The following is a 25341-nucleotide window of genomic DNA, read 5'->3' on the forward strand; positions in this document are numbered from 1 at the left end:
TTTTATTTTGAACTGCCTGACCGGAAGTCCTTCTTCATTCCTTGGCTAGTGGCTGTGAAGCTGCGTGATGGTGGGTAGTGTCTGATTTATTGGCAGCCATGACAGAAAACTGCGTTCCTCGCGAAGCCGTGGAGCCGGTTTGTGTTTTTAACCCAATTTCATATTTAAAAACGAAAACATAAACGAAATAAAATACAATAAAAACGGAAGTTGAAAGGCAACGGAAAAATGTAACCCAAGTGCCTCGCGGATTAGCCAAGGAGCTAACAAGCTGCCAAACGGTTAGCAAAAACAAACATGGCGGCCGTTCCTCAGATAATCCGTTTTCCACTTTCAACTTCGCAGACTTGTCGAGATGGTGAACTGTTGACATTTTCCCGGGTTTATAGAAGTTGTTGGAGGCTGTAACGGTGTTTTCTGTCCACAGGAGGAGCTTCCTGCCCTGGTTATGGTAAACGACACCGAGGCGACCCCGAGCGAAACTCCTGAAATATCTCAGGTTCATGACTCTCTCTCTCTCTCTCTCTCTCTCTCTCTCTCTCTCTCTATATACATATATATATATATTATATGTGTGTGTGTGGTGTTTTACTTCATTCAAATTGTGCAGCTCAGAGAACCTGAAGCTTTGGTGGAGATGGGCAGGAGAGAAAAGCAGGAGGAAGAAAAGCTGGACGGAAAGACAGACACTGAGGCTGTAAAGGTAATAATAATAATAAACAGCATTTATATGAGAAATGATTAATCATGAATCTCCGATTTCATTGAGATTCTTACAGGATTTCTGAAAGTCTAAAAAGTCAAATACAAAAAAAATGAGTAAATAATCAAAAAGAAGAATATTTTTTGTCTTATTAGTTGGTTGAGTCTCATCAGGTTAATGTCTCCATCAGGTGGGCGCTCAGTGTTGGGGCGCGTGGTCAGAGGACAGGACCATCGACCCGGTGGCGGCTGATGGCGAGCGCTCCAGGATTCGCTTCAGTGTCTACGGCAACGAGGAGGACGTGGCCGGGAGCGCGTTGAAGAGTCCCAGCGCTACAGAGCAAACGCAGAACTCGCAGCCTCAGGTTAGCCGTTAGCTTCAAGTCAACACATTCAACCTGCAGGTAGGAAAGGTCGCGCAATCCTGTTATTAATCAGTTAATCCAATAATTAATCACCAGATCAGTCAGACGTTACTGCCGATCAGAAAGTAAAGAGTTTTTCACATGTTGATGTTGGAAGGATTTATGTTAACTGCATTGATAAGGAATGCTGTTATTGCAGTTTCGATAATAAAATATTTATTTTCTTATTTTAAAAAGTAATTTAATTTTTTTATGTTTATTTTTAATGTGTTTTTAATATTGCATAAAATCTTAAGTTGTTAAATGGAAAATCTGCAGAATGTGCCAATTTTTTTTAATCCTATTAAACGTCAGAATAATCAGTTATTAAAGGAATTATGAGCTTCAGCCCTACTGGGATGAGTTTGGTCTGCAGAGACTGTAGCTGCACCTTTTATGACCTTTGACCTGTCCTGGTGAATGACGGCTGTCCAGAAGACGACCAGCAGTTGCTGGGGAACGTTGTAGTTCTTGAGTTGCAGCAGGAAATGCGATCTCTGCTGGTCTGGCTCGGGTGAATTCCAGCGTTCTGATTGGCTCTCAGCAGACACTGTGTTGTTCAGGATGGCCTTCACTAGAAAAACAAACCAGATGCTTCAGTTTTCTGCAGACTGTTGATAACATTAACATTGTAAGTGGTGGTGTTTTAATGTGTGTGTTTCAGGACTGGAAGCCCGGGTCGCGTTGCCGGGCCGTTTACTCGGCCGACGGCCTGGTTTACCCCGCTGTGGTGCTGTGGGTCAAAGATCAGCGCTGCTGCGTTCGCTACGACGAGTACAACAACGAGGAGGAGCTGGACGTCGGCAGCCTGCTGCATCCTGACGAGCTGCGCGGCCCGAGCAGAGCCGTAGCCGTAACCAAGGTAACGCTGCGACACATCCATCGATAGTTTACTGATATAGCTTTGGTAAAATAGGCCTGGCATAATAAGCAATAAATCAATTATTTTCATGAAAAATGACAACAAACTCAGTTATTTCTGTTGGCATAATTTATTGTTTTTCTCTCTTTCTACCAAAAACTGGATAATGAAAGTTTTCAGTCTGGTGTTTTGGTCTCCATTAGCTCTTTTTGTGAAGGATAATTTTGTTTACAGAGACTTCATAATTTATTTTAATTATTGTTTCTGTTGTTTTGTTTTGTTTATTTATTTTGGATATTTAAAATGTCTTCCAGTTCCACTGTTAAATGTTTGTTAAAATTTAAAGTTTATTGATCTTTGGTTTCCTGCATTATTATTATTATGTCGTTTTCATTATGTTACACTGCAAAAACACAAAAGTTTACCAAGTATTTTTGTCTAGGTTCTAGTGCAAATATCTCGGTAAACTTGTAGGAGCTTGTATTAAGTCAATAACTGAAGTGGACTAAGATATTTGAGCTAAAAGCTAAACTAAAATACTTGGTAGGATTTTGTGTTTTTGCAGTGTACATGAAAATGGTCTGAAAACAATTCCTCCAACTAAATGTTGGGCATTCTGAGGTGAGACCTGCAGAAGGACGGGGAAACTGGGTTTGGTGTCATGAAGCTTCGTTTGTTGGTGCTGCAGGGCAGCAGCTGGATTCCCAGTCCTCCCAGCAGCAACCTGGACTGGAGGAGACAGAGGAGAGACTCGAGCAAAGGAGACAGAGGACGAGAGAGGACGTCCACACCGAGAGACAGTCCAAACATGGTCGGTGTTCTGTTTGGGACGGATTGTTAGGGACGCACCGATCCACTTTTTCACTTCTGATATCTGAGGTTTAGTATCGGCTGATTCCGATCCAGAAAAAAGTTTCTATTTTTAAACACGGACATAAATGTCCTGAATGACACATTTACCTTTAATACTCCAACAGCTTCACCAGTTCAGTCAAACAAATAAATCAACTTTAATTTGTCCAGTCAGAGCAGTTAAGAGTAAAACTCCAATCTAAAATAAATAATAAAGACACTAGCAGCCTCTTTCTGACAATCCGGGCTTTTTTTATATGAATCTCTTGTTTTTTGTTTTCAGATGAAAGCGGGATCTAAGAATGAGAACACAGTGGAGAAAGAAACCGCAGAGAAAAGGAAAGGAGACCCGACTAACATCTTCTTCCCTCCGTTTCCTCCTCAGATCGGATCAGTGGTAAATCTGACTCACTCTTTTGGGTTTTTAAACCTGTCATCACTAAAGTTAGTATTTTCCTAATTTTGTTACGTTTGGGGAATTTAAATACACTTTAACATTTTGCTAACGTTTTGCTAAAATTTAGCAGGGAAGCGAGTTTCAGGCCACGTCGAGATCATGAATGTTCAAATGTTACAGCTTTCTCTGCATTCAATTAGCAACTCTTAACATCAGATATCATACATCTTATCTCACTGATGTAAATGTTCTGGAAATACAAACTGATGTGATTTGACTGATAAAATAATATTTAAGCACATAACTGCTATGTTAAAGTTCTGTTTATGCAGTTTGGACACACCTGGGTTAAAGTTTCCCAATTTCAAGGCGTTAAATTACAAAGTCAGTTTTTTGAGTCATGTTTGATTTTTATGATAATTGAAGTCAACATAGTTACTTCATTGTGGAATAAAATGGCACAATATGCCTGAAAAACGCATAACACTGCCCCTTTAATCTGTTACACTGTATGATCAAGTAAGTTGGGAAAATGTTTATTTTGTATACTTCAATTTAAGTCCATCATGCAATTATTCCGCAGCAGGGATTCATGGGACTGATCCCTGTGCTAAAGGGAAGCCACTTGCTTTACATCTGGTGGAATTTTTAGACATTGCTATGGATTAGCAAGTGCAGACAAAAATGCATCTGTGAAGTGGTTCAAGTCAGCAGCGCTTGTGGAATGTGTGTTAATTACTCTAGGAAGCCATTTATTTATTTTCTACATTTTTAGCCACTTTTGACAGGATCAGTCCTCCATACATTCTTAAATTCAATTCATTTCAAATGAAAAAAAAAGTTATTGATCTCAAAGGGAAATTAAATGTTTTAACTCAAATGAATTAAAATTCTTCAGAGTTATTATAGGTAGTGAAGCTGTTGGCAGGAAAGATCTCTGTAGCAGTCTGTGTTGCAGTGAACCTGAAGAAGCCTCTGTTGGTTTCACATCAGCGTTTTTATGAGCTGTAGATGTTTTTATTATTAATGTTTTTGCTCTGCAGAGCCCTCTGTCCTTCATCCCTCCTCCTCTTCCTCCTGCCTGGACGCTCCAGGGGAAGGAAGTGGGCGACTGCCCGGACGTCAGCGCCGTCACCAACATGTTCATGCTGTGGTACATGTGTGGCTTCCACACCGGCAGCTTCCTGGTCAGTAACAGGCCGGGCCCAGACGGTTCTGACTCCAGTTCAGAGACGATTCGTTGAGCTGAGTTTTGGAGGAAGGTGATTGGACTCGTGTGTTTGTGTTTCAGGCTCAGCAGAGATCCACACCGCCCTCCAAAGACTAAACGTCCCTCTGAACACGCAGGAAGACCCGGTAAACACACGCTAACCCTGCTGTTTTAACAAATACTGACATCTGGTGGTGAAACAGGAGATGGCAGTTACTGACTTTCAGGAATTTCAGAGTTTTTTCCTTTTTATATAGTAGAAGACAAAAAGCTACAGTTTGCTTTTGTTTTTTTTTGTCAATTACCTCTTTATTTTTTTTCTATTAAAAATATATTATTTTGTTTGTTTTTGGTTTGAAAAAGGTAATTTTGTTCAGTTATTAAAATAATATGTGGTTATTTTCTGAGTGCGTGTTGTAAAAACTGGATATTGTAGCAGAAAATGAGATGTCTGATAAATCTGAAGTATGTTGTTATTAAAAAGAGACGATAAAGACGTTGTTTGTCTCGGTTGAGCTGCCGGTGTCTGAGGCGTGTTGACTGACTTTGGCTGCTTTGACGTAATCGGTGACACAGGCAGACCCTGCAGAGCCGCGGCTCTTCCTGTCAGCTGCTCCGGTTAAAGAGACGCTTCAAATACGTCTACGTGTTTCCATGAGCTTCATCTCCGTCTTTCACTTGGTAAAGGATTTACGACTCCGATCAGATCTGCTAGTTTTATCCGCGTCTCACAGTCTGAAATGTTATCATCTCAGTTTTATGATATAATCTCCAAAAATTATCCAAATGTTACCTGAAAGTCTTAAATTAAAATAACGTAGGCATTAAAAGGCTTTGAGCTTTGATATCTCAGATCCACTGAGGAGAAAAGGTTTCTGTCTTGAGTTTTTATTAAACCTCTGAGATTTTACTGTATCTATGGAGGGCTGATCCTGCCAAAAGTGACAAATGTAGAGCGAAATGCCTCGATAAAGACAGTAATGTGCCAAATGTTTTATCCAAATATAACAAGTAATGACTTTCTCAACTTATTTGATTAGACAAAAAGAAAGTAGAACAGTAAGATAATATAATAGTGCTTCAACAAACAGATTCACAAACCAAATTACTAAATCAACATATTAGGGGCATTGTGGAGAGAAAAATATAAAATTCCACCAGAAAATCATTAAAAAACAACATGGAGGGTTTTTCATTAAGAAGATTTTTTGAGATTATTTTTCAAAATGTTCTTTTTATTTAGTTTATTTCTAGGAATTTTTGAACTTTTCAAACTCAAATGTCCTTGTTTGTTCAGAAATATTCTGATTAATTTCTGACTTTTTATGGTAAAATTTTGACTTTTCAGACTCAAACTTCCAAGTTTTTGCTTAAAAATTTAAGAATTTAATAATCTCAAAATTTCATTTTTTTGCCCAAATTTACTCTTCTTATTTTCTATTTAGACCGACCCTTCTACATCATTGCGAACTACACATTACACTTTAAATTAATTATAATTTTCAGCAGTATTATTTTATCATCAGTTAAACTTTTTGTTTTTATTAACTTACTTTTTATTTCTGTTTTTACACATTTTGTATTTAATATCTTCTTATTTACTTTCATATATTTTATTTAGTCTCAAAATAAGGTTTAAAAATAAAACATTTCTTATAATGTTAAATTAATACTACTGAATGCAATAAATATTAATTTTACACAGTATCATAAAATAAGTTGGGAAAGTTGTTAATTTTTAAAAATTTAATTCAATATTTGCACATTGAGTACTTTCTGAAACCAGTTATTTATTTGTACATGTATCACTACGTTTGGCAGGATCGGTCCTCCGTAGATTCTTGGTCTTCCAGGACATTAAAATGTTTAAAAGATGGCAGCTGGATTCTCCAACAAGAAAAGTCCAGTCGCCTCCAGTTAAACCAGGAGCTTTTTGTTGGACAGGAAACCAGTTTGGACCGACAGACTCCAGGTTTCAAACGAATCGCAGGCGTCACAGAAAACCTCTCATGTTGGTCAAAAGGTGAAAATGGTTGCGTCACTTCCTGTTTGACGGAGCAGAGCTCCTGACCTCCGCTGAGCCCTGAGGTGAGCCGTCTGATTGCCTCGTTATGGGGTAAATATTGCCGCAGTGACGGCAGAGCCGCTCCTGCTGGGTATAAACGCTGCGGACGGAGCCTCAGCGTCCAGCAGGCCGCCGCAGCTCCGCCGACCTCACAGCCTTCAGCCTCCACCGCATCAGAGTCGGTCAGCACCATGGTCAACGCCACCATGCTGCTGCTCAGCGCCTCCTGCTGGCTGCTGGTGGCGGTGGGCAGCTGCGACGAGCGACTAGAGGAGCGATCGCCCGAGTACGACGTCATCAAGACCGAAGAGGAGAAGGAGCTGGTGAGTCCACACAGGGTTCATACGGCAACATCAGAATGCTTCAGTTTTTAATAAAGTTCAGTTTAATGTTTAAGAGCCTAGATTTAAAAAAAACATTATTTACAGTTGAAACCAGATATTTTCATAGACGGATGCATTTTTTTCTCTCTGCCTGAAGTGGAGTGAGACTAAATTTTTATTATTTTAGATTAGCTAGAATTACCAAACTTGTTTCCATCTGAAAACTTAATGGGGAAATGTTTTAGAGAACCATTTTGTAACTTTATTAATTTGAACAGGAATGTCATTTTCCTTAGCACAATTTGTTTGGATCCTTTCAATGTTATGAATCTTTATTATTCCTAATGGATCAATAACTTATTGATCATCTATTATTTTATATATTACAGTTATTAAAATTGTTTTTGGTTGAATTAGTGTTTTGTTTTTGGATCAGTCAGGTCTCCAGGGTTTGTAAGAGACATTTCAAAAGAAAAAATGTATTTTAGTTTACCTCATCCCTGCTGTGGAATGTCATCAGAGAGCCTCTGTTCATCCTCAGATCGAGGCTCTGCAGGAAGTCCTGGAGAAGCTCAAGAACAAACAGCTGCCGTCGTCGGAGAAGAAGCTCGGCTGGCTTCCACCTGTAAGCTGCGCCTCGCCTGCAGACACGGGGGGCTCTGGGTGTTTCCCAGTGAGACTAAAGTCCCTCACGTTTCCTCCAGGTTACTCAAAACCTCAATCTGAGCGCGCAGTGAGACTATCTATGCAAACAAACAATAACTTGTGGTGTGAGAGTTTAAATTTCAAACATTCGCTCAGTTTTCTCACTCATTAAACTCTGATAAACCTTGGCTCTCCTCCTCGGGTATGGAATGCCAGAAGAGACAAAAAAACATGCAACATTTGATGCATCTTTCACACCAGCTGCAGGGTTCATGTTTCCTCCTCAATTAGAACTTGTCAGATGTTAATAATTACATTTATTATTGTTTCATTTATTATGATGTCCTGTAATCTGCTGGGTCGTGTTGTCATGTGTGCGTTTTCTGATTTTTTGGCTGCCAGTGCGTCGCCGGTGAGCAGTGTGCGGTGCGTAAAGGAGCGAGGATCGGGAAGCTGTGTGGATGTCCCAGAGGAACGTTGTGCAACTTCAGCATCCTGCAGTGTGCATAGAGCTCAGAGACGCTGTACAAACCAAACAATAAAGTTTTAAAAACTTTTCATGCTTGTTTGTTTTTAAGCTAACACAGTTTTAAAGTTTTAACTTTAAATCATAAAGTACTTTTAAACCACAAATCCAAACTTCTGACTTGGATTATTCATGTGTGGCTGATTTAGATTTAAATTAATCTTTGATAAAACCAACATATTTGGTCATATTCAACATGATTAAAATGCTGAGAAAGAAACTGATCCAGAAATTCATTTATAACAACTTAATTTAGATATTGATAAAAGTGGTTCTGCAAGCTTTTGGATAAGCATCACCTTTTAGATCCTTTTCTACTTCGACACCTGAATCGCTGCACGCTGCCGTTTGTGACATCGATCTGTTCGGTTTTAAGTTGACAGAAAGGAAACAGACGCATGTAGAAAGTGCTCAGGTTTATTCTTGAAATGAGTACATCCCACCCTGAGCCGTAATTTAAACCAGAATTTGATAACATCTAAAAGTTGAGACAAAAGGTTTCAAGCAGTAACTGAGGCATTAAAACGAAGCACACAGACATTTAGTGGAGACATAACTGACAGCAGTAAATCCCTTTTCTCCCTCTCAGCCTGATTGAAGCCATAGCAGAAAATAAACCAAACGCTGGCGTGAATGAGTTCTGACGTTCTGGACCCAGGCGCTGCTGGGCGAAGAGGAGCAAAGCTTGGCGAGTCCAACATGAAGCAGTTCAGATCCGGAGATGAAAGCAAATGAAAAGCAAAAAAGTCTATCCAAGTGTCCATCGTATGACAGGGTCTCCATGGCGACCCCGTTGTTGTGCAGGCAGGAAGTTTGTACAGCAGTCGTGTTGTCTCCGCCCCTCCTGGACCGCTGTGCTGGCTGCCGGTTTGACCCACCGCCGCTCTGGACTCCTGGACAAAACCCAAACAGTTTCAGTGAACCACAATTCAATGGCTCTCAGTAATTTCCTATTTATGGAAGAAATTAAACTTGAAGAATAGATCCTGGAAATCTGCATGTCACCAGAATAATAGATTTAAACTTGAATCCAGCAGAGTAGAAACTTAATATTTTATATAGTTTTGTGACTTTCTGTCCAAGAAAAACCGAGAATGGTCGAACGTTACTTTATAAATCAACTATTTGATTGTTTGGGATTTCTGGAGAAGACAATGTGGTTGCTGCCATCGATGACGCATCCAACAACCAGTGTCACATAGAAACGTCTCCAACTGAAACTTCTTCCAACAATCTGGGGATTTGCTGACAATCTGTGGGTTTTTTCAACATAATGGAAAGTTAAAACCTGAAAGAACAAAGTCGCTTACAAATTCACGTTTTGGACATGTGGTCAAACTTTCTTCAAAAGATCTTCTCAGAATTTGTGTTCAGTTTTCAAAACGACAGTGGAAACAGGAGCTAACGAAGTAGAATCAGCTCTGAAGACAGAAGACCAGGAGGGAATACTGGCCCAGATTTGATGAATATACCAATGAAAGCAGTTGCATAGTGCTAATAGAAAACAGAAAAACAAATTGTTGACCTTACTATTCACAGGGAGGTTTCCTTTATGAGTACAGTAACAACATGCAGCCAGCAGATGGTGCTATGACTCTTCTGCTTCAATCTCATGTAAATTGAAACTGTAATCTGACACACAAACTGCCAATTTCAAACATTAAATTCAGGTTTTACTTCCCTACTTTCTGTCAATTCCACTTTCCTTTAGTTTATCTGACATGCTGAGAAGAGATAAAGGCGTCGCATGTTCTGTTACAGCAGTTCGGGCCCCCAGAGATGACTTGGCATCGTGTTTGAGTGATTATCAGAGGAGCTGTTGGTACTCACAGGTTATGAGATGGAGAGCAGCACAAATGAGTAGCGTCAGCGCGGGAATACCAGCGAGGGGCGCGGCAGCAGAGTTGGGAGACGATGAGACAGAGGAGCCTGCTTGGTTCACCTGAGGAGTTTCTGATTCTGCAGCTTTACACTTCTGACTGTTGAAACAAACAGAAACTGAGTCAGAACGAAAACCTCGACCTCTAACAACACTGAGACCAGCAGAAGGATGGACTCACAGCTGCTTCTCCAGGTGCTGCCGCTTGGATTCACAGACTTTAGTCAGACTCTCAGCTGCTGACTTCTGGTTCTCAGCTGCCATCTTCAGGCTGAAGCAGGACTCTGTCTCATGGAAAGCCTGTGTCAGGTTTTGCTGCAAGGCCTCGATGCGCTCTGAGGACGCACAGAAAAGGACCAGTTAATACCAGGAACATACAAACAAACAGACTGCATTAAAGAAGACCAGCAGGATCATAAAACAAGTTAATAAATGACTAAACTCCAGTTCTTTAGAGACACTGTCATGTTGGTTTTGGATGCCAGCAAGAAGTGGCAAAGAAAATTCAAGAAATGACTCATTATCATACTAAAGCCCCCCCAAAGCTCCTGCTCTCGCCTGTCTCCCATCTTCCCAGATATAAGCAGCCGATCTGAACTTCCTCCATAGGGGGCTGGACTCCACCTTAGTGATGGGGCAAGGAACTCCGTCAACCAGGAGGAGCTCGAAGCAGAGATGCTGCGTCTGCATTGAGGGATAGCCGGATGGCTCCTGGGCTCCTCCCTTTGGAGGTTTTCTGGGTTTGTCCCACTGGGAGGAGAGTCCTTGGAAGACCCAGAAAGGCTATGTCCTGTCTGGCCCGGAAACAACTTAGGATCCCACAGAACCAGCTGGAGGATGTTGCAACCCAATCTCTGAGAAGTGGAAGATGATGGATTTACCCAACCTGGGGAGACTAAGGCATCCCAAGGTAGCAGCACTAAAGGAGCTGCTGTTACCATTAACTCTTAAGAGTATTGTCGGTGTAGTACTTAAATACTCCTGGATCAGAGTTTCTTTGTTTTTGTGTGTTTGCTCGCTCTTGTCAAACCCCCAGTCGGTAGCGGCAGATGGCCATTCACACTGAGCCAGGTTCAGAGTTTTCCTTCCCATTTTTGCCGCATGTTTGTCAGTAAAACGGATTGTTGTAAAGTTTCGCTGCGTTCCACCTGCAGACCTAAATCTTGGTTCGGTTGCAGTGAACTCTTTGAATGCATATGCGAAAGCCAAGCGGACTATTGCATTCTGGGTAAATGCAACCAAAATAAACGTGCAAGTTTATTGCTAGCAGGAGAAATGGCTAAAGAGACCCAACAACACTAAAATCTGCCAACACTCCATTTGTTTACATGTAATGAAGAAGGAAGTTGCCCTCAGTGTCTTCAGACGTGTCGTTTTCTTCAGTGGTTCTTGGTGCAGATGTTGGGTAGAAACTTGGTTTTACTTGTTTTTGTTAGAATATGTCAGACATGTTAGTATAGAGAATTAAACACGAGTTATTCAACACAGCAAGTGGGACTAACTGATCCTGGATCTGTTTTCATGCTCTCTGCTGCAGCTCCGCTCTGGTTCAGCTTTACTTATAAAGTTCGATCTGGTGTAGTCACCAGGCATGGCAGGAATGATGCATCCTGCCAGTGTTCATGTTTTCACTCTTTGGGATTGTTTTAATGAGGTCATAAAGTTCCTGAGTTCTGACCGGCTGATCTGGTTCAGAACCAGCTAAACCAGATCATACTTTATGTTTTTATTCTGGATGTGAAGTTAATCTGATTTTTCAGGATGTTTTTTTTGTGTGTTTGGTACTTTAACAGAAATGAATCTCTGCTTTATGTGGAAGAAACGAGTCATATGCATTGAAACATTCACCTGCTGTGATCCACACAGCATGAAAGGAGATATGAATGTTCCTTTCTTATCTCCACTATGCAGGAATTTATCGCTTCCTCCTAACACTGCAGGCCGGAGGCCCCCTTTATTAACAATTGTTTACACTTCCCAAAAAATCCTTTGCTGCTGCTGCAGGACTTTGGTCAGACAAGGAAAAAAATCATCTAACATTTATTTTCTCCATTTAGGCTGAAAACGAATTGATAAATGTTCTGCATCCATCATAAATTCATGGAAGGAACCAGCTGCAAAACTGAAAATGTGACATATTTCATCAATGATGCAACAAAGAAAATAAGTTGCCCTTTTCTACCTATTAGTGTAATTACTGCTCAGTACCTGTGTGGTGCCAGTGACCACCAAGGCCTGAACTAAAACCAGTCAGACAGCCTAAAGAAGCCTGATTTCTAAACCGTAGCTCCACTAATGAGACAGAAGTCCAATAAGAGAGAAACTTTACTTATTTATTTGTAATTCAGATTGTAAATAAAAAGGGGACCCTGCCACCTGTTGGTGTAAATCAGCATCTCCAAGACAGTGGCTCCCAGTATTCCACAAATACTTGAGGCCTCCATTAAAACCACTTCTAACTGAATATTTTAATAATTCAGACATTAAATATGCATTAACACACACAGTGGAAACTGTCTTAAACTTGGTTTATGCTTGATGCATGTGCATTCTGCACAGAGAACAGGGTGTGAACACATTTAGGACTAACATTGTCCCAGCCATGAGCGCTATGGTCTTAAAGGGCAAAATCACAAAGTCTGTCTGTCTTTGCAAACCTCCACCAGGAGGAGCTCTGGCTCATCCACCTTGCTTTTCCACATGAAACTGTCTATGTGCGCTGCCCAAAGTTTGGTCTGCCAAGCATGAATCAGGCTTTAGCAATACCGCAGAGGCTAACATCCACAGTCTTCCTTATCTTGGAGGTACAGCCAATCAGCAACAAGGAAAAGGAAATGTCCTCCTGGCTTGACTTGCTTTCCATCGCCAGCCAATAGCGTGCTAAATTTCAGCTATTTCAGGTATTTCAGCTTCCCAAACGACATTTTCTATTGAATATTTTGCTGTTAGATTCCCATTGACCTTGGGAGTCTGTCAGAACCTGTTGCTTCCCTGAACCAACCCACAGGTATGAAAGCCTGATTCAGAATGCAGGATGTGGAATAAACCAATCATCTGGACTTAAAAATGCACGATCTGCATTCTGAAGCTCATTTTCACTCACATTATCAGGGTAGCTGACCATCAAGAGGCCATGAACGCATTTTCACAGCCACCACTAAATGTAGGTAAGACAACAGACAGTGAGGGTTGGTTCAGCCGGATCGTTTTCTTTGGAAGTTTCCTCTGAAAGCAGAGGAGAAGATGAAGGGAGCATGGAAAGATGGGCGGGTCGGCTACATGAAAGCCCACTTTGGATTCTGTGACATGTGGCACCGCAGTGTTGGGCCGCTCCCTCCGAGGCCTTAGCAGGTTTCTGTGATGCTGACTTCATCCCAGGGAAACCCACATTCCACGGTGCTGGCCGGGTTCAGCTGGCCGCGCCGGGAACCGCTCCCATAGCTGCTGCTGGTTTAACCCAAACACCTGCAGCGACATCCAGACACTGCATTCCCATGGTGGTAGATTTTGACTGGGCCACTTCAGAACCTCCACCATGTTGCCTTCAAAGCATTTCCAGATGCTTCCAGAGAGTAAATGCTCTCTGAAGCTCTGATTCTCTTGCACATGGAAACAAATGGTCCTCTAGGATTTCTTTAGATTTTGCAGCGTTTGTTTTACAGTGTTTGAGTCTTGCATTACAGTTTGGGTAAATAACTTTTTAGTTAGTGGTTCCCACCTCTGGTTTGGCCGAGCATAGCGTCTTTTCTGATGAATAAAAAGCTCAGTTTTGGTCTCATCAGACCAAAGAACTTCCTTTCTCTTGATCATGGAGTTTCTTCGAGTCCTTCTTGACCAACTCTGGTCGAGCATTGGACCAAGTTTCCTTCAACAATCATTGCTGCTCTCACATAAAGTTTGACTGATGAAGAACCCAGACAACAGATGTTGGAAATCTACTCTGAGATTTAAACTACCGGTACTGACCCGACTGATTTCCTCTACCGGTACTGACCCGACTGATTTCCTCTACCGGTACTGACCCGACTGATTTCCTCTACCGGTACTGACCCGACTGATTTCCTCTACCGGTACTGACCCGAACCGTGGTGATCTGTGTGACCCTCTTCCAAACCAGAACCACAGCTTAGAGAAGCTGAGTATCGTCCTGGCAGTGAAGCGCTCCAGTGTTTGCCGAAGGTCATGGTGTGAAGACACCAACAGAACCACAACATCTTCTGAAAATAAACGTTTAACCCTGAGGTTCCCAAAACAAACTTCTCTGCTTTGGTTTCCTCACTTGGGCAACTCCAAACATGCAGAAGAATATGTCATATTTCTCTGGATAATAAGGCTGATTAAAGTATTTAACACAGTCACTTTGGATTTAATTGCTGGAGTTGGACAAGTATTGACAGATAAAGGATGAGTGGCTTTTTCCTCTTGTTTTAAACTAATTTTGTTTCCTTTTGTGTAAAACTCAGAAAACATGAACCATCGGAGCCTCTGGTTTATAATTTTAGCAGACCGATTCATTTTATGCTTTGATTACATGACTCAAGAAGAGTCTCGCTGCTAAACACGCTCCTCTTTAAGCCTTTCCATCGGGTCGTATTTATTTACTCTGACTCACCGGTCGTTATGGTAACAGGGGGCGGGAAACGCAGCTAAGAATACCAGTGGAGAAAGTCTCCTTTCATGGCAGCGATGGAGTTTTTCCGACGAGGTTTTACCTTCCTGCAGGCTGAGCTGCTCCGTGAGGTTGGCCTCCCTCTGCTGCAGCAGCCTGACGTCGTCCTGCAGAGCCGTGACGTTCACGGTCAGGACGACCTGCAGGATGAAACAAACACCCAGAGAGGGGAAAAAACGTTACAGGGAGCGTGGAGGGGAAAAAGCCGTCTCTGTTGCCCTCCGTTCTACATTTTTACAGCAGAAGAATTAGCATTGATGTGGTTTGGGAGTGAAAAGAGGGAACTTAAATGGGTTTAATGGGCGAGGACAAAAAACTGCCAAACATTTGGGAAGCTCAGTGCAGAATTAAAACAGGAGAAAACAACAGAAATATTAATAAAACATCAACTTTTTTTCCACCAGGTCAAGGTAGCCTAGAGGTCAACAGCAACTTGGGCCTCTGCCTGTTTTCGGTTCCAAGTTTTCAGTGAAACACAACTCCAAACTATTCCACAAACATTTTTAGAAAATGTGAAACATTTGACAGAAAAAGCAGATTGGGAAGCTGACACACAGACTCAGTGCTACTTGACAATCTAGGAGCGCCATTCATTGTCCTTTGGATGTTAACTCCTGTGTTAGTGCTCAGACGGTTTCCAGTGTGGGTATCGATGCATATTAACTTACATTTGGTGTTTGAACTTTTAAAAATAGGCAGTTATAGGCGTTTTTAAAGAGGAAGTAAAGCATTCACAGATTTGGTCCCTGACCTGAACTGGTGAAGCAGCAAAATTAAAACCAGTTTTTTGGTTTGGTGTTTCCTGAAAGCAACACCAGTTACACACTGAGACCAGTTTCTCCCAATTACATCACTCTGACTAGCTTACAAATGTGTACAAGATTTTGTCAGTATGTCTAAAAAAAAACAACACAATTTTGCGATTGTGTTTTTTTCTTAAATGTGAAACACAATGTAAATACGTTTGTTCATGCCATGAGTCATTAAAAGTCATGTCACGCCATGAAGCTCCAACTACTTCCTGTCTTCTTGTGGTTTCCGCCAGTAGTAACATCCGGTTGTTGATCATGTGACTCGTGATGCGAAGTGTTTCCATTGCAGTTTTGCAAAATAAACCAATTCTGATGTAGCCAAAAAAAAACAGCTCATCCTAGCGCCAAAATTGATCAAAAGACAAGTTTTTTTAAAAAGGCGTTTCCATTAAGCATGCTTATTGTCAAAACGTCAAATTGCACAATTATATGGTCAAGCAAAAGGCAGTTACTGTTTCTTACTGCAGGTAAGATACTGGCTGCTTAGAACTGATCCACATAACCCCATTTTAAAACATTCTGATCTGTCTCTAAAGTCTAACGAACGTTAATCAAATGCAGAGCCGTCTACGAATGAACAGATTGCATACGGAACAAAAACTGGCTGAATTGCTATTTAAAAGTTTCTTAATTTGCTGTAAAAGCTTCCGGTTTGCAGTTTGACCTGAAAAACAACCTGATTGCATGCAGAGAAAAAAACACTTCAATCCCTCATGCATCCGGTTCTAGGAGAAGCTGAGCAGGAAGTGAAGCAGAGGAAGCTCCACTTCGTTCTCAGTGGCTGTTAACAAACCGCAGATGTGGTTCTTTCTGCCGACTCGCACACAGCGTGGTATAAACACACTGACCCAAATCAAAACGCCTAATATTCAATAATTAAGATGTATTTTTAGAGACGTTGGGGCAGAGATGACCTCACGGAGCGCAGTGACCTGACAGCAGCTGCTGGTTATTATAAAGACTGATTCCTCTTCCTCTGCAGATCGCACCGCGGCTGCAAGTATCTCACTCAGTCTAAATATTTCACAGCCGAGAGCACAAAGAGGAAGAGGAAGAACTGATAGCAGCGGGTCACGTGTTTCCTCAGGGCTGAGAAGGCAGCAAAGCGTTTAATAAAGCCGATAAAACGACGAGCTGAAGCGGCTTGAAGGTGATGACAGGAAGTAGAAAACTGACTGCTGTTTTTAGGATGTGAGCGAACGATAGAGAAAAAACAGAAAATAAATCAAAGCAGATTCACATTAATGAAGTTTCTACATTTCCTGCTGCATGTTAATGCTAATTCATGCTTCTGAATCTGAGGAGTCGCAGACGACAGTGCAAACACCAAACCAACGTCTTTACTGTCTGGTTATAAGCTGAGGGTCTCGGTTTCAGCCACAGAAAGTCGCGTAGAAAAACTTCAGACGAGACACCGTAACGCCTGTCCACCGGCCGCTGCAGGAATCACAGAGAAAACTCAGCATGCAGCTCTGATGCTTCATAAAAGCTGTGAAACCTCCAGAAAACAAGTTCTGAGCAGCCAGCGAAGCCTCTATGGAAGGCCATTTCTGCCATGAAAGAAAAATTAAAGCTCAACAGGAGGTCATAGTTACGCAACTTAAATTCATAATTATGATTTTTTTATGTCATAAAACTCATAATTATGAATTCCTGTTGGGCTTTTATTTTCCCTTTCATGGCTGAAATGGGTTTCAAGCTTCTGAATGAAAATTTAACACTAACTTTTTTCTTTCAGTCCCATTTGGGGATTATTTATTTTATTTTAATTTTATAATTCGACAGGAGCTTCTTGTTTTTAAGAACATGCATGAGCTTTATTTCAAATATCCAGTTTTAAATCTCTTCCTGTTTGTTTCTTCTCTGGGACAAGAAATTTAAAATATTAATCGAAGTCTATCAGTTATTTCTCCATTTGGCAGCCATGATGGATCTATCTGCATGAGAAAACTCAACAAAAAACAAATATAAGATTTAAAGTCAGTGTTTTACATGGAAGACTGAAAACTCGTGCGGGAATGAATGAAAGCCACTCTAAACTTTTCCGCTGTAAATCAGGCCTGCATGTTTTAATGATGAGTGATTTTCCAATAATAACCATGATGACAGTGTTTTTATTATCGTTAAATAATGTGATTAATAAAAATAAATCACAACTTCAGGACGCCGTTCCTGGTGGAGCTGAACATGTTGGTGTGTGTATTGTTGAGTTTTTCCTCTCCGGTGGGGGAACAGCGAGCAGTGAGTCAAAACTTGTGATGGAAACAGAATAATGGGATTTTTAAATGCGACAAACAGTGACTGATGTATCTCTGTGCTTTTTGCTGCAACATCCTTCATAATAGTCAGCAAACATAGACAGGAAGAATCCACAGAGCATCTACAGATATTTTCTTTTTGCATGTTGCAGAACTTCTTGGTTTTGTGGAGGATGTGGTTTAAAGTACGATGGCCGACTGGTAAAAACACACAGCAAACGGCAAAAACAAATGCAACAGGAAATCACTGCAGTCAGAGAAAAGAGCAGCAAAAAATTACAATAAACAAAAGAAACGCAAGTGAAAAATGATGCAACCACTGACACAAATCTGCAACCAGAGAAGCAAAAGGGGAAATGCTGCAAATATGAAAATGCACCAAATTTGAAGTCCTCCAGGCCACCAGAGGGCGCCTATTTGCTACATAAATGTGCTACAGTTCTGTAATATTGTAAAAAACGTCATGTTTAAAAGAGACGGTCGGCATAACGCGCCTTTTCTCTCTTCCTCCAACTTTGTTCTGGACATCCTGTCTTTACTGAGGGTTTGATCCAATAAGATTTGCTGATCGACTCCCCCTACTGGTCTGGAGGAGTTCTGTTCTCATCGTTGCATCGTTTTAGACTTGCTGTTTTTATTTGCGCAGTTTTTCCTTTTGCTTCTGTTTCCTATGGTTGCAGCTTTTTTTGCTTTCATTTGTTTTGTCGATCTACTTCTGTACTTTGTTTGCTAGGTTCTTCTGTTGCATTTTTTTGTGTGTATATTTTGGAGTTTGCATCATTCATTGCTGCGTTTTTGCACCTGCACCAGTTAAACATGACGAACATTTACAGAAATGTATATAAAAATGTCACAGCATCCTTAAGGACCAATTTATATAGTTTATCTACCACAAAACAAGTTAATTTGGGGTTTTAGTTGCACTTAAAAGCCACGACCTGATGACTAAACACTGATTCTCATCTGTCATTCAGCAGCAAAGCATCTCCAGACCATCATACTCCCACTACTATACTGTTCTTTTTCTGAAATGTTTTTGTTAGTTTTACCCCAGATGTTACGGGATGCACAGCCTCCAAAACATTTCTGTTTTGTCTCATCAGTCCACAAAATATTTTCCCAGTGTCAGGTATGTGGAACGGACATTTATGTTTGTTTTGGTCATTTATTTTTGTTGGTTTGGATGAATCTTATCCTGTTAATGAATGAAATCATCATTTGAATCCTGATTTTTCTACTTATTCAGCTTATCTTTGTGTTTAAAATGAGTGACAATTTGGCAAGAAGAGACAAATCTGCAAGAGGCAAATACTTTTCGACAGTCCGATCCAAAAAAGGATGTTTTGAAAACGCTAGTAAAGCATTTTTAGGTTCTTCAGATGCCAGGAACGTTAGCGACCTCTGAACCGCACAAACATCCAGAATATTTTGAACTGAAGTGCAGAAAAACTAAACATTACTCAATCGCGTTTTTCTAAACGTGTTTTCATTAATCTGATGTATTCTGCTTCAAAAACATTCATGTTCAGCCAGAATCCACAGCAATGCTGGCAGCGGAGCCTGAGGTTGCTAAATCCTGAAATATTTGACTCGATCAGTAAGTCGGGAGAAGTTTGAGAGGGGAAAAAGTAAGGAAGCAGTGGAGCCAAGGTGAAGAAAAGGAGGAAGAGGAGGAGTGAGTCACGACGAACCACAAAAGCAGGAGGCAACAGTCACTTTTTCCAGCCGGCTCTTCAGAGAAAATGAAGCTGGAAGTAGCGAAACAGTGGGACTGCTGGGAGGGGAAACCTTCTCCAAGTCCCAGAACGCGAGGGAAGATGGAGGGAGGATGTTTCTGAAACGTGTAGAGATCTGCTGAACTCACTTTCTGTTTCTGAAGAACCTGATTTATGCTCATCTGCTTCAAGACGATAATGGTTTCATTTCAGAAGTTAGGCTCAGAAAAGAGATGAACTGGCAGCAAATCATTGTTTAATTCAAACCACCGGTCGCGTATTCAGCTGATGGCTTCATTTCAACATTAGTTTGTCTCTTGCGGCGTCACAAATCAGCACTGAGACATTTCATAACCCTCCAGGCACAAGCTTTGAGAGAAATCTCTTCCCATCCAAACCAAAGCTGAATCGTTTCTCCTTTGTCAATTATTAGTTCTGATTTTAAGCTAAGAAGAAATTTCTGCCTCCAAATGAAATGTTTCGGACAGTGTGCCCTGTGGGACTCCACTGCAGCAGATTGAAACATCGCAGCTCAACAACAGATCACGGTAAACAGCTACGCTGAAAAGAAAGTACACCCTACTTCAGGAGCGAAGCCAAAATACAAACCCTGTGAAATGCTGTGCAGAAATGCATTTTGCTCCAAAGGTCAAAGGTTAGGCCCTCTGGTCTCTTCAATGCTTTGGGTTGATGAGGTTTGCTGACATTTCTGTATGAACAAGTCTCTCAAGGTCCCACCTCTGAAAGTGGAGGTCTGGACTTTGTCTAGACCATTGGTATTTGCTGCTGTATTTGTGTTATTAGCTGCGTTTCCATCAATGTATTTTTTATGCCCATGTTGTCGTGTTGCTTTAGAAAAGGTTGATGGAAACGGCAAAATTCAAAATAAGTTTCTAAATTTTGGAAAATAAGTTTTTTGATCCACTTGTGGTGGTTTTTCCCCCCAAAAAAGAAGTTAATGAACTGAAGGGGAAATGGAAACACGTTGACAGAATAAAACTCTGATTTCAAACCCAAATCTTCAGCGTCACCATCTGGCTTTGTATGGCCAAATCGGTTTTCTCCAAACCAGGCGATGGAAACAAACACAGCATTCTGTTTCACTTTTTTGTGACATTTAAGACAATCTCTCAAAATTTTCCGGTTTGACGGTTGGATAGAAACGCAGTGGTTCTGCAGTTGAAGACCCAGTTTGGCATTGGCTCATGTTGGCCTCATTTCTGGCTCATATTTATACTCTGGTGTACAGAGGATTTCCTGGTTAGCTCCGGACTGCAAAGTTTCCAGGTCAGATGGCTGCGATTGTTTGGTTCTCTGGCCAAATGCCGTTACTTTGTTTAGCTTAACGAATGCAAGTCGTGCTGCCATGTTGTTAGAAGAGTCTCGTTGCTGTTTGAAATGTTTCCATGTTTCTCTCTGCAGGATGATCAGCGTCAAATAGTTTGCAGACAATTTTATGACCCTTCCCAGATTTATGGGCAGCAACAATTGCTTCTATGATGTCTTTCCTTTTATAGAGGACTCACACTGACGACCATCAGTTAATCGATTCGTTTGATCAGCAGCTGTGAGGCTTTTTTGTTCACTTCAGGAAGGATTTAAGTAACTTTACAACCTGGTAGAAACCAGATCATTTTTATCAAGTCCAGATACATAAAAGCCTAAAACATGTTTGCATTTTATCAAATTTTTCAAAACACGTATTATTTATCTCAAAAACCCAACAGTGAAGCCAGTTGCAACATGGTTTGTATCGGTTAAAGATAGTGCTGAGTAGACAGGAAGTCGTCTTTATGTCGTCAAGGGACACGTCAGATTTCTCTCTGTTGTTATTTTAAATGTCTGAGAAACTGTGTAGCCCAAATGCTCTCAGCTTTGCTTGTTTCAGTGACATTATAGGGATGTTTTTACTGTTTCAGGAGTTAAATCCTGACGGGAGCGCCTCAGGGTCGTGTGTTTGGTCCCACCTTTTCAGGGCGTGAAGGAAATTGTCAATATGAGCTTTTCTGTTAGGTTAAATGACTCAAAGCTTTATATCAGGAGAAACTCAAACACTGTTATTAAAAATCAACAGAATGTACAAGCTGATTGTTTATTTTGGACGAGAAGGAAAACATCCTGCTTATGGAAATATTTGAGGAGTCAAACACTTTAATTTCATGAATTTAATGAATCACTTTTAACTGTTTGTTTGCCAGATCTTGTGGAAGAAAAAACAAATGGAAGAATCTGTTAGCGCTGAAAATGCTAAAGTTTGTGTCATTCCTTTAATTTCACAACCTAAAAGTCAAAACTTGACTGGTTTATATGTGAACATATGAAGTAAATGTTGTGGAACAATAAAATTGTCTTTATTCTTCTAATATTGTGACTTTATTCTGGTAATCAAACAAACTACAGCTGGTAGCCTGGCCCTAATGATTAAAAAAACACACTGTGAAAATATTTTTGTAATTTATAATTTCTGTTTTGCGATGAAATATTAGGTCCATACAAGAAAATAAAAAGAAATAATATAAAAAATAATATTGAGATAAAGTCAAAATGATGCAGGACTAAAGTTGTGATAGAATGAAAATATTAATAATAATAATAATAATAATAAAAGATTAAAGATTAGTCGTAATCTTACGACTACATTCTCGTAATATTATGACTTTATGTTCATATTTTTCAACCTTATTCTAGTGACATTATTACTTTATTCCAGTAAAGTTTATTTTTCTATTTTGCTTAGCATGGCCCTCATACTCTTACTTTTTTTTTAAGTGAGAAAACTTTGATTTTAATTTTAAGCTGCATTACCCAGTCTTCTCAGTCTTTCTCTCTGCATCAGTAAATAAAATAAAGGGTTGGGCACCGTAACCCTGGTCCTCCTACGTCCTGCCCTGGATGCTGAACTACAGATGAAGGATGAAACTGGAAAATGTCGCCTGATTTTTAAAGTAAAGCTGAGCTGCGGTTTCAGATGAGTCCCTGCCGGCATCAGACTCACGTTTTTCAGCCGGCACTCCTCTAGCGTGACGTTGGTGGCGTTGAGGCGTCCCAGCAGCAGCAGGATGTCGGCCTTCAGCCGCTCCTGCTCCTCCACTGCCTTCAGCGTCTTCTCCTCCAGCGCCTGCCTGTCCTTGTTGAAAACCACCTTGGCGCCCTCCAGTTTCTCCGTTGCTTCCCGCAGCTCGGCGCGGCACTGGGCCGAGCCCTTCAGGTCCGGAGACGTGGCCCACACCACGATGATGATGATGGAGATGATGGACCAGAGCGCCAGCAGACCCATCACCACTTTCTGCACCTTGTTGGAGTTTTTGGAGGCCATGATGCTCAGGGGAGAGGATAGAGAGAAGCTGCTGATCTCTGAGACTCGTCAGGTTGAAGTGAGCTGGAGTTTCCCTTCAGAGCGAGCCGGACCGGAGGAAACGCCTCCCTTCCACACCCCAAACCTCACCCTCTTCCTCCCCCTGCATGTTATCAAGCCCAGAGAGGACGCAGAAACCTTTACACACACACGCACACACACACACACACACACACACACACACACACACACACACACTGAGTGTGAGAGACTGAAGCTTTCTGTTTCTGTTTCCCAGCTTTCTGGCCGTGAACCCGCCTGAACTCTGCAACTGAAAACACATTCCAGAAGCAGAAATGAAACTCAGAGACGAGATGCTGCAACGCTCAGTCTTTCCTGAACTGCAGCCAGCAGCTGGCACACACACACACACACACACACACACACACTCTGCCACCAAGTGGAGCTCCTGTGCTGGAGGCGGAGCTTGTTTCTGCATCCCTGAAAACATGCCTCATTTGTTCCAGGCTAACCCCCTCTGACTGCCACACCCAGCAGGACAAACCCAGACTCTCCAAAGGTTTTATTTATTTATTCATTTCAGACAGACAAGCAAAAACAGAAAAAATGAATCATTAATCAAATAATCATGCCCACTGATGTGCATTTTTACATAAAAGAGCACGTAGAAGATACAAGATGTTATGATTTCCTCTGTTATTCACCTTAAAAACACAAAATCTTACCAAATCATTTTGCTCTAGATTCAATGCAAATATCTCAGTATCTTGAAATAACACAAAACTAACTTATAAACAACTTTTCAGCAAGATATAGGAGCTTGGTTTAAGTAAACAACTCCCTAATATTGATGAAAAAGTTCTTGTCCCATTAGCAGATGAAGTCATTTATAACCTGGGAGAATGTCATGCTATCGGTGAAATAATCTGCTAATTGAACGTTTCCATCGGTATTTTGGACATTTTTAATCTGGTTTATATCTGAACTTTGAGCTCATCATTTAATTCATTGCATAAATCTACCGCACACACGGATAAACCAAAACTCAGTTTCCTCTCTGAGTTAAAAACATCATGCAGTCGCCATCCAGCTTCTTCACACAAATCTGGAACAAACTTCCAGAAAACTGCAAAACAGCCGAAACCCTGAGTTCCTTTAAATCTGGACTGATAATCCACCGGGTTAGATTTGCTTTGGAGCTACTGGAACATTTCTGATGAGTATCAATGATTCTGTTGATGTGATTCAAAATGTAAAGTTTGTTTCTGGTTTCTCGGCTGTTTGATGTTTTTTATGACTTTTTATTTTGTGTTTTATGACGTAAAGCTCTTTGAACCGCCTTGTTTCAGTTCATAATAACGGCTGCAGCAATCAGCAGGAAACATTGTTTTCAGTCCCAAACAGGGAATTTAAAACTAATAACGATGATGATGCCTGATGTTTTCAGAGCCATTTCCTCTGTCCAAACAGGAAGTTCTGTGTGTTCAGGTGAGGTCAAAGGTGAACTGTAGAGTTTTACTGTTTGGGAAAGGAAATGAGAATCTCAAGGCTCAGAAGATTCAACAATCTTTCTTCACAGCCCAAATAATGCTGCTGTCTAACAGGACAACATGATTTAATTTTCATTTTTAATATAGATCATTTCCAGATCAGAGAAGCAGGAAAACATAGAAGGCATTTTTTTCTTTTATCTGATTTTTCTTGTTTTTGTTTTTCAGGGAGAGATTAATTAACATCCATCCTTTCAGGTGTGAACAGTTTCTCTGTTGCTCCTACAGCTCAGATTATTGGTTTTCCAGAAGAAAACCAATAATCTGCTACATCTACAGTTGGATGATTTCTCTCTGCTGGGACAGTCTGCTTCTTCAACAGATCTACTGGTTTAAAACTGAAGACTAACCAGGAAATACTCCACACTCCATCAGAACCACGGCAGAAACCAGAACCTGTGGATGTCAAAGAGGAACAACAGGAACCGGAACCACTGCAGATGGCAGAGATGAAGGACGAAACGTTGACCAACCAAAGAAGAGCAGCTTGTAATGAAACAGGAAGCTGGAAGGTTTCCAGTGACTCTTGAAGCTGGGGGCCAACATGGCAGCGTTAACAAAGACTCTGGATGGAGCAGCGATGAAGAGGCGTCAGAAAACCAGAAGGCTCTGATGAGGTGAGAGACTGAAAACCTAAAACTCATCAAAGCAAACTGCTCTCCTGTGAGGTGTGGGAAGAGTTTCAGAAAGTCTACGTACTTAAATCACACGAGAAACCCTATGGTTGTAACCGGTATGAGAAATACTTCAGACGCAGCAACAGTTTGACCCGTCACAACAACACACACACGCACACACACACACACAGTTTGCGTGGCTATCTTTGTGAGGACTTTCCATTGACTTCCATTCATTTCTACAGCCTAAACCTTACCTTTACCCTTTTCCTAACCCTAACCAAAACTCAATTCATACCTTAGCCCTAAATCTGACCTCTGACCCAAATATAGAGTTTCCCCTTGTAGGGACCAGACTCCAGTCCCCACAAGGTATTACAAACAAATGCACACACACACACACACACACAGGCAGAAGGGGTGTATTCCTGTAGAGTGTAACAGGTCTTTCACGGTGTCAGACACACAGGAGAGAAACCGTACTCCTACAAGGTATGTGCTTCAGATAGGTTAGTCACCTGACCTGTCACCTGAGAACA

The 25341-nt window shown here is 41.1% G+C and overlaps 3 protein-coding genes across 4 annotated transcripts; 2 read left to right on the forward strand and 1 right to left on the reverse strand.

Annotated features, from left to right (window-relative positions):
• On the forward strand, positions 1 to 4921 carry LOC106927090 (uncharacterized). 2 transcript variants are annotated; one of them, XM_015002411.2, is made up of 9 exons: positions 1 to 70; positions 428 to 499; positions 611 to 703; positions 894 to 1067; positions 1771 to 1968; positions 2657 to 2779; positions 3104 to 3217; positions 4261 to 4404; positions 4509 to 4921. In XM_015002411.2, the coding sequence occupies exons 1-9, from the start codon at positions 68 to 70 to the stop codon at positions 4542 to 4544; spliced, it is 957 nt and encodes a 318-aa protein (XP_014857897.1). In that variant the 5' UTR covers positions 1 to 67; the 3' UTR covers positions 4545 to 4921. The 2 variants fall into 2 exon arrangements, with proteins under 2 accessions (XP_014857897.1, XP_014857896.1); XM_015002410.2 differs by having other exon boundaries at positions 48 to 137.
• Positions 4922 to 6460: 1539 nt separating this feature from the next.
• Positions 6461 to 7997, forward strand: LOC106927096 (cocaine- and amphetamine-regulated transcript protein-like). The gene is made up of 3 exons (XM_015002417.2): positions 6461 to 6815; positions 7357 to 7440; positions 7863 to 7997. Exons 1-3 carry the CDS (start codon positions 6684 to 6686, stop codon positions 7968 to 7970), a joined length of 324 nt encoding a protein of 107 aa, XP_014857903.1. The 5' UTR covers positions 6461 to 6683; the 3' UTR covers positions 7971 to 7997.
• A 392-nt stretch (positions 7998 to 8389) lies between these two features.
• LOC106927095 (uncharacterized) lies at positions 8390 to 22794 on the reverse strand. The gene is made up of 5 exons (XM_015002415.2): positions 22315 to 22794; positions 14578 to 14674; positions 10047 to 10200; positions 9817 to 9965; positions 8390 to 8879 (listed from the first exon to the last, which is right to left on the reverse strand). Coding segments are annotated over exons 1-5 (723 nt in total). The 5' UTR covers positions 22636 to 22794; the 3' UTR covers positions 8390 to 8877.
• Between the last annotated feature and the right edge of the window lie 2547 nt (positions 22795 to 25341).

Source organism: Poecilia mexicana, unplaced genomic scaffold (genome assembly GCF_051168715.1).
Source record: "Poecilia mexicana isolate PSO_F unplaced genomic scaffold, ASM5116871v1 scaffold_4, whole genome shotgun sequence".
Classification (NCBI taxonomy): Eukaryota; Metazoa; Chordata; class Actinopteri; order Cyprinodontiformes; family Poeciliidae; genus Poecilia; species Poecilia mexicana.

What these genes read in the sequence shown, in the direction of transcription:
- LOC106927095 (XM_015002415.2), bottom strand. Translation starts at nt 22,635, where the DNA reads ATGGCCTCCAAAAACTCCAACAAGGTGCAGAAAGTGGTGATGGGTCTG. An exon ending in GCAGCTCAGCCTGCAGGAAG is followed by an intron (nt 10,201 to 14,577) that starts GTAAAACCTCGT and finishes GTGCGTCCTCAG; the next exon opens with AGCGCATCGAGGCCTTGCAG. An exon ending in CAGCACCTGGAGAAGCAGCT is followed by an intron (nt 9,966 to 10,046) that starts GTGAGTCCATCC and finishes TTGTTTCAACAG; the next exon opens with TCAGAAGTGTAAAGCTGCAG.
- LOC106927096 (XM_015002417.2), top strand. Translation starts at nt 6,684, where the DNA reads ATGGTCAACGCCACCATGCTGCTGCTCAGCGCCTCCTGCTGGCTGCTG. An exon ending in CCGAAGAGGAGAAGGAGCTG is followed by an intron (nt 6,816 to 7,356) that starts GTGAGTCCACAC and finishes GTTCATCCTCAG; the next exon opens with ATCGAGGCTCTGCAGGAAGT. An exon ending in AGCTCGGCTGGCTTCCACCT is followed by an intron (nt 7,441 to 7,862) that starts GTAAGCTGCGCC and finishes TTTGGCTGCCAG; the next exon opens with TGCGTCGCCGGTGAGCAGTG.
- LOC106927090 (XM_015002410.2), top strand. Translation starts at nt 99, where the DNA reads ATGACAGAAAACTGCGTTCCTCGCGAAGCCGTGGAGCCG. An exon ending in CTCGCGAAGCCGTGGAGCCG is followed by an intron (nt 138 to 427) that starts GTTTGTGTTTTT and finishes TTCTGTCCACAG; the next exon opens with GAGGAGCTTCCTGCCCTGGT. An exon ending in CGCAGAACTCGCAGCCTCAG is followed by an intron (nt 1,068 to 1,770) that starts GTTAGCCGTTAG and finishes TGTGTGTTTCAG; the next exon opens with GACTGGAAGCCCGGGTCGCG.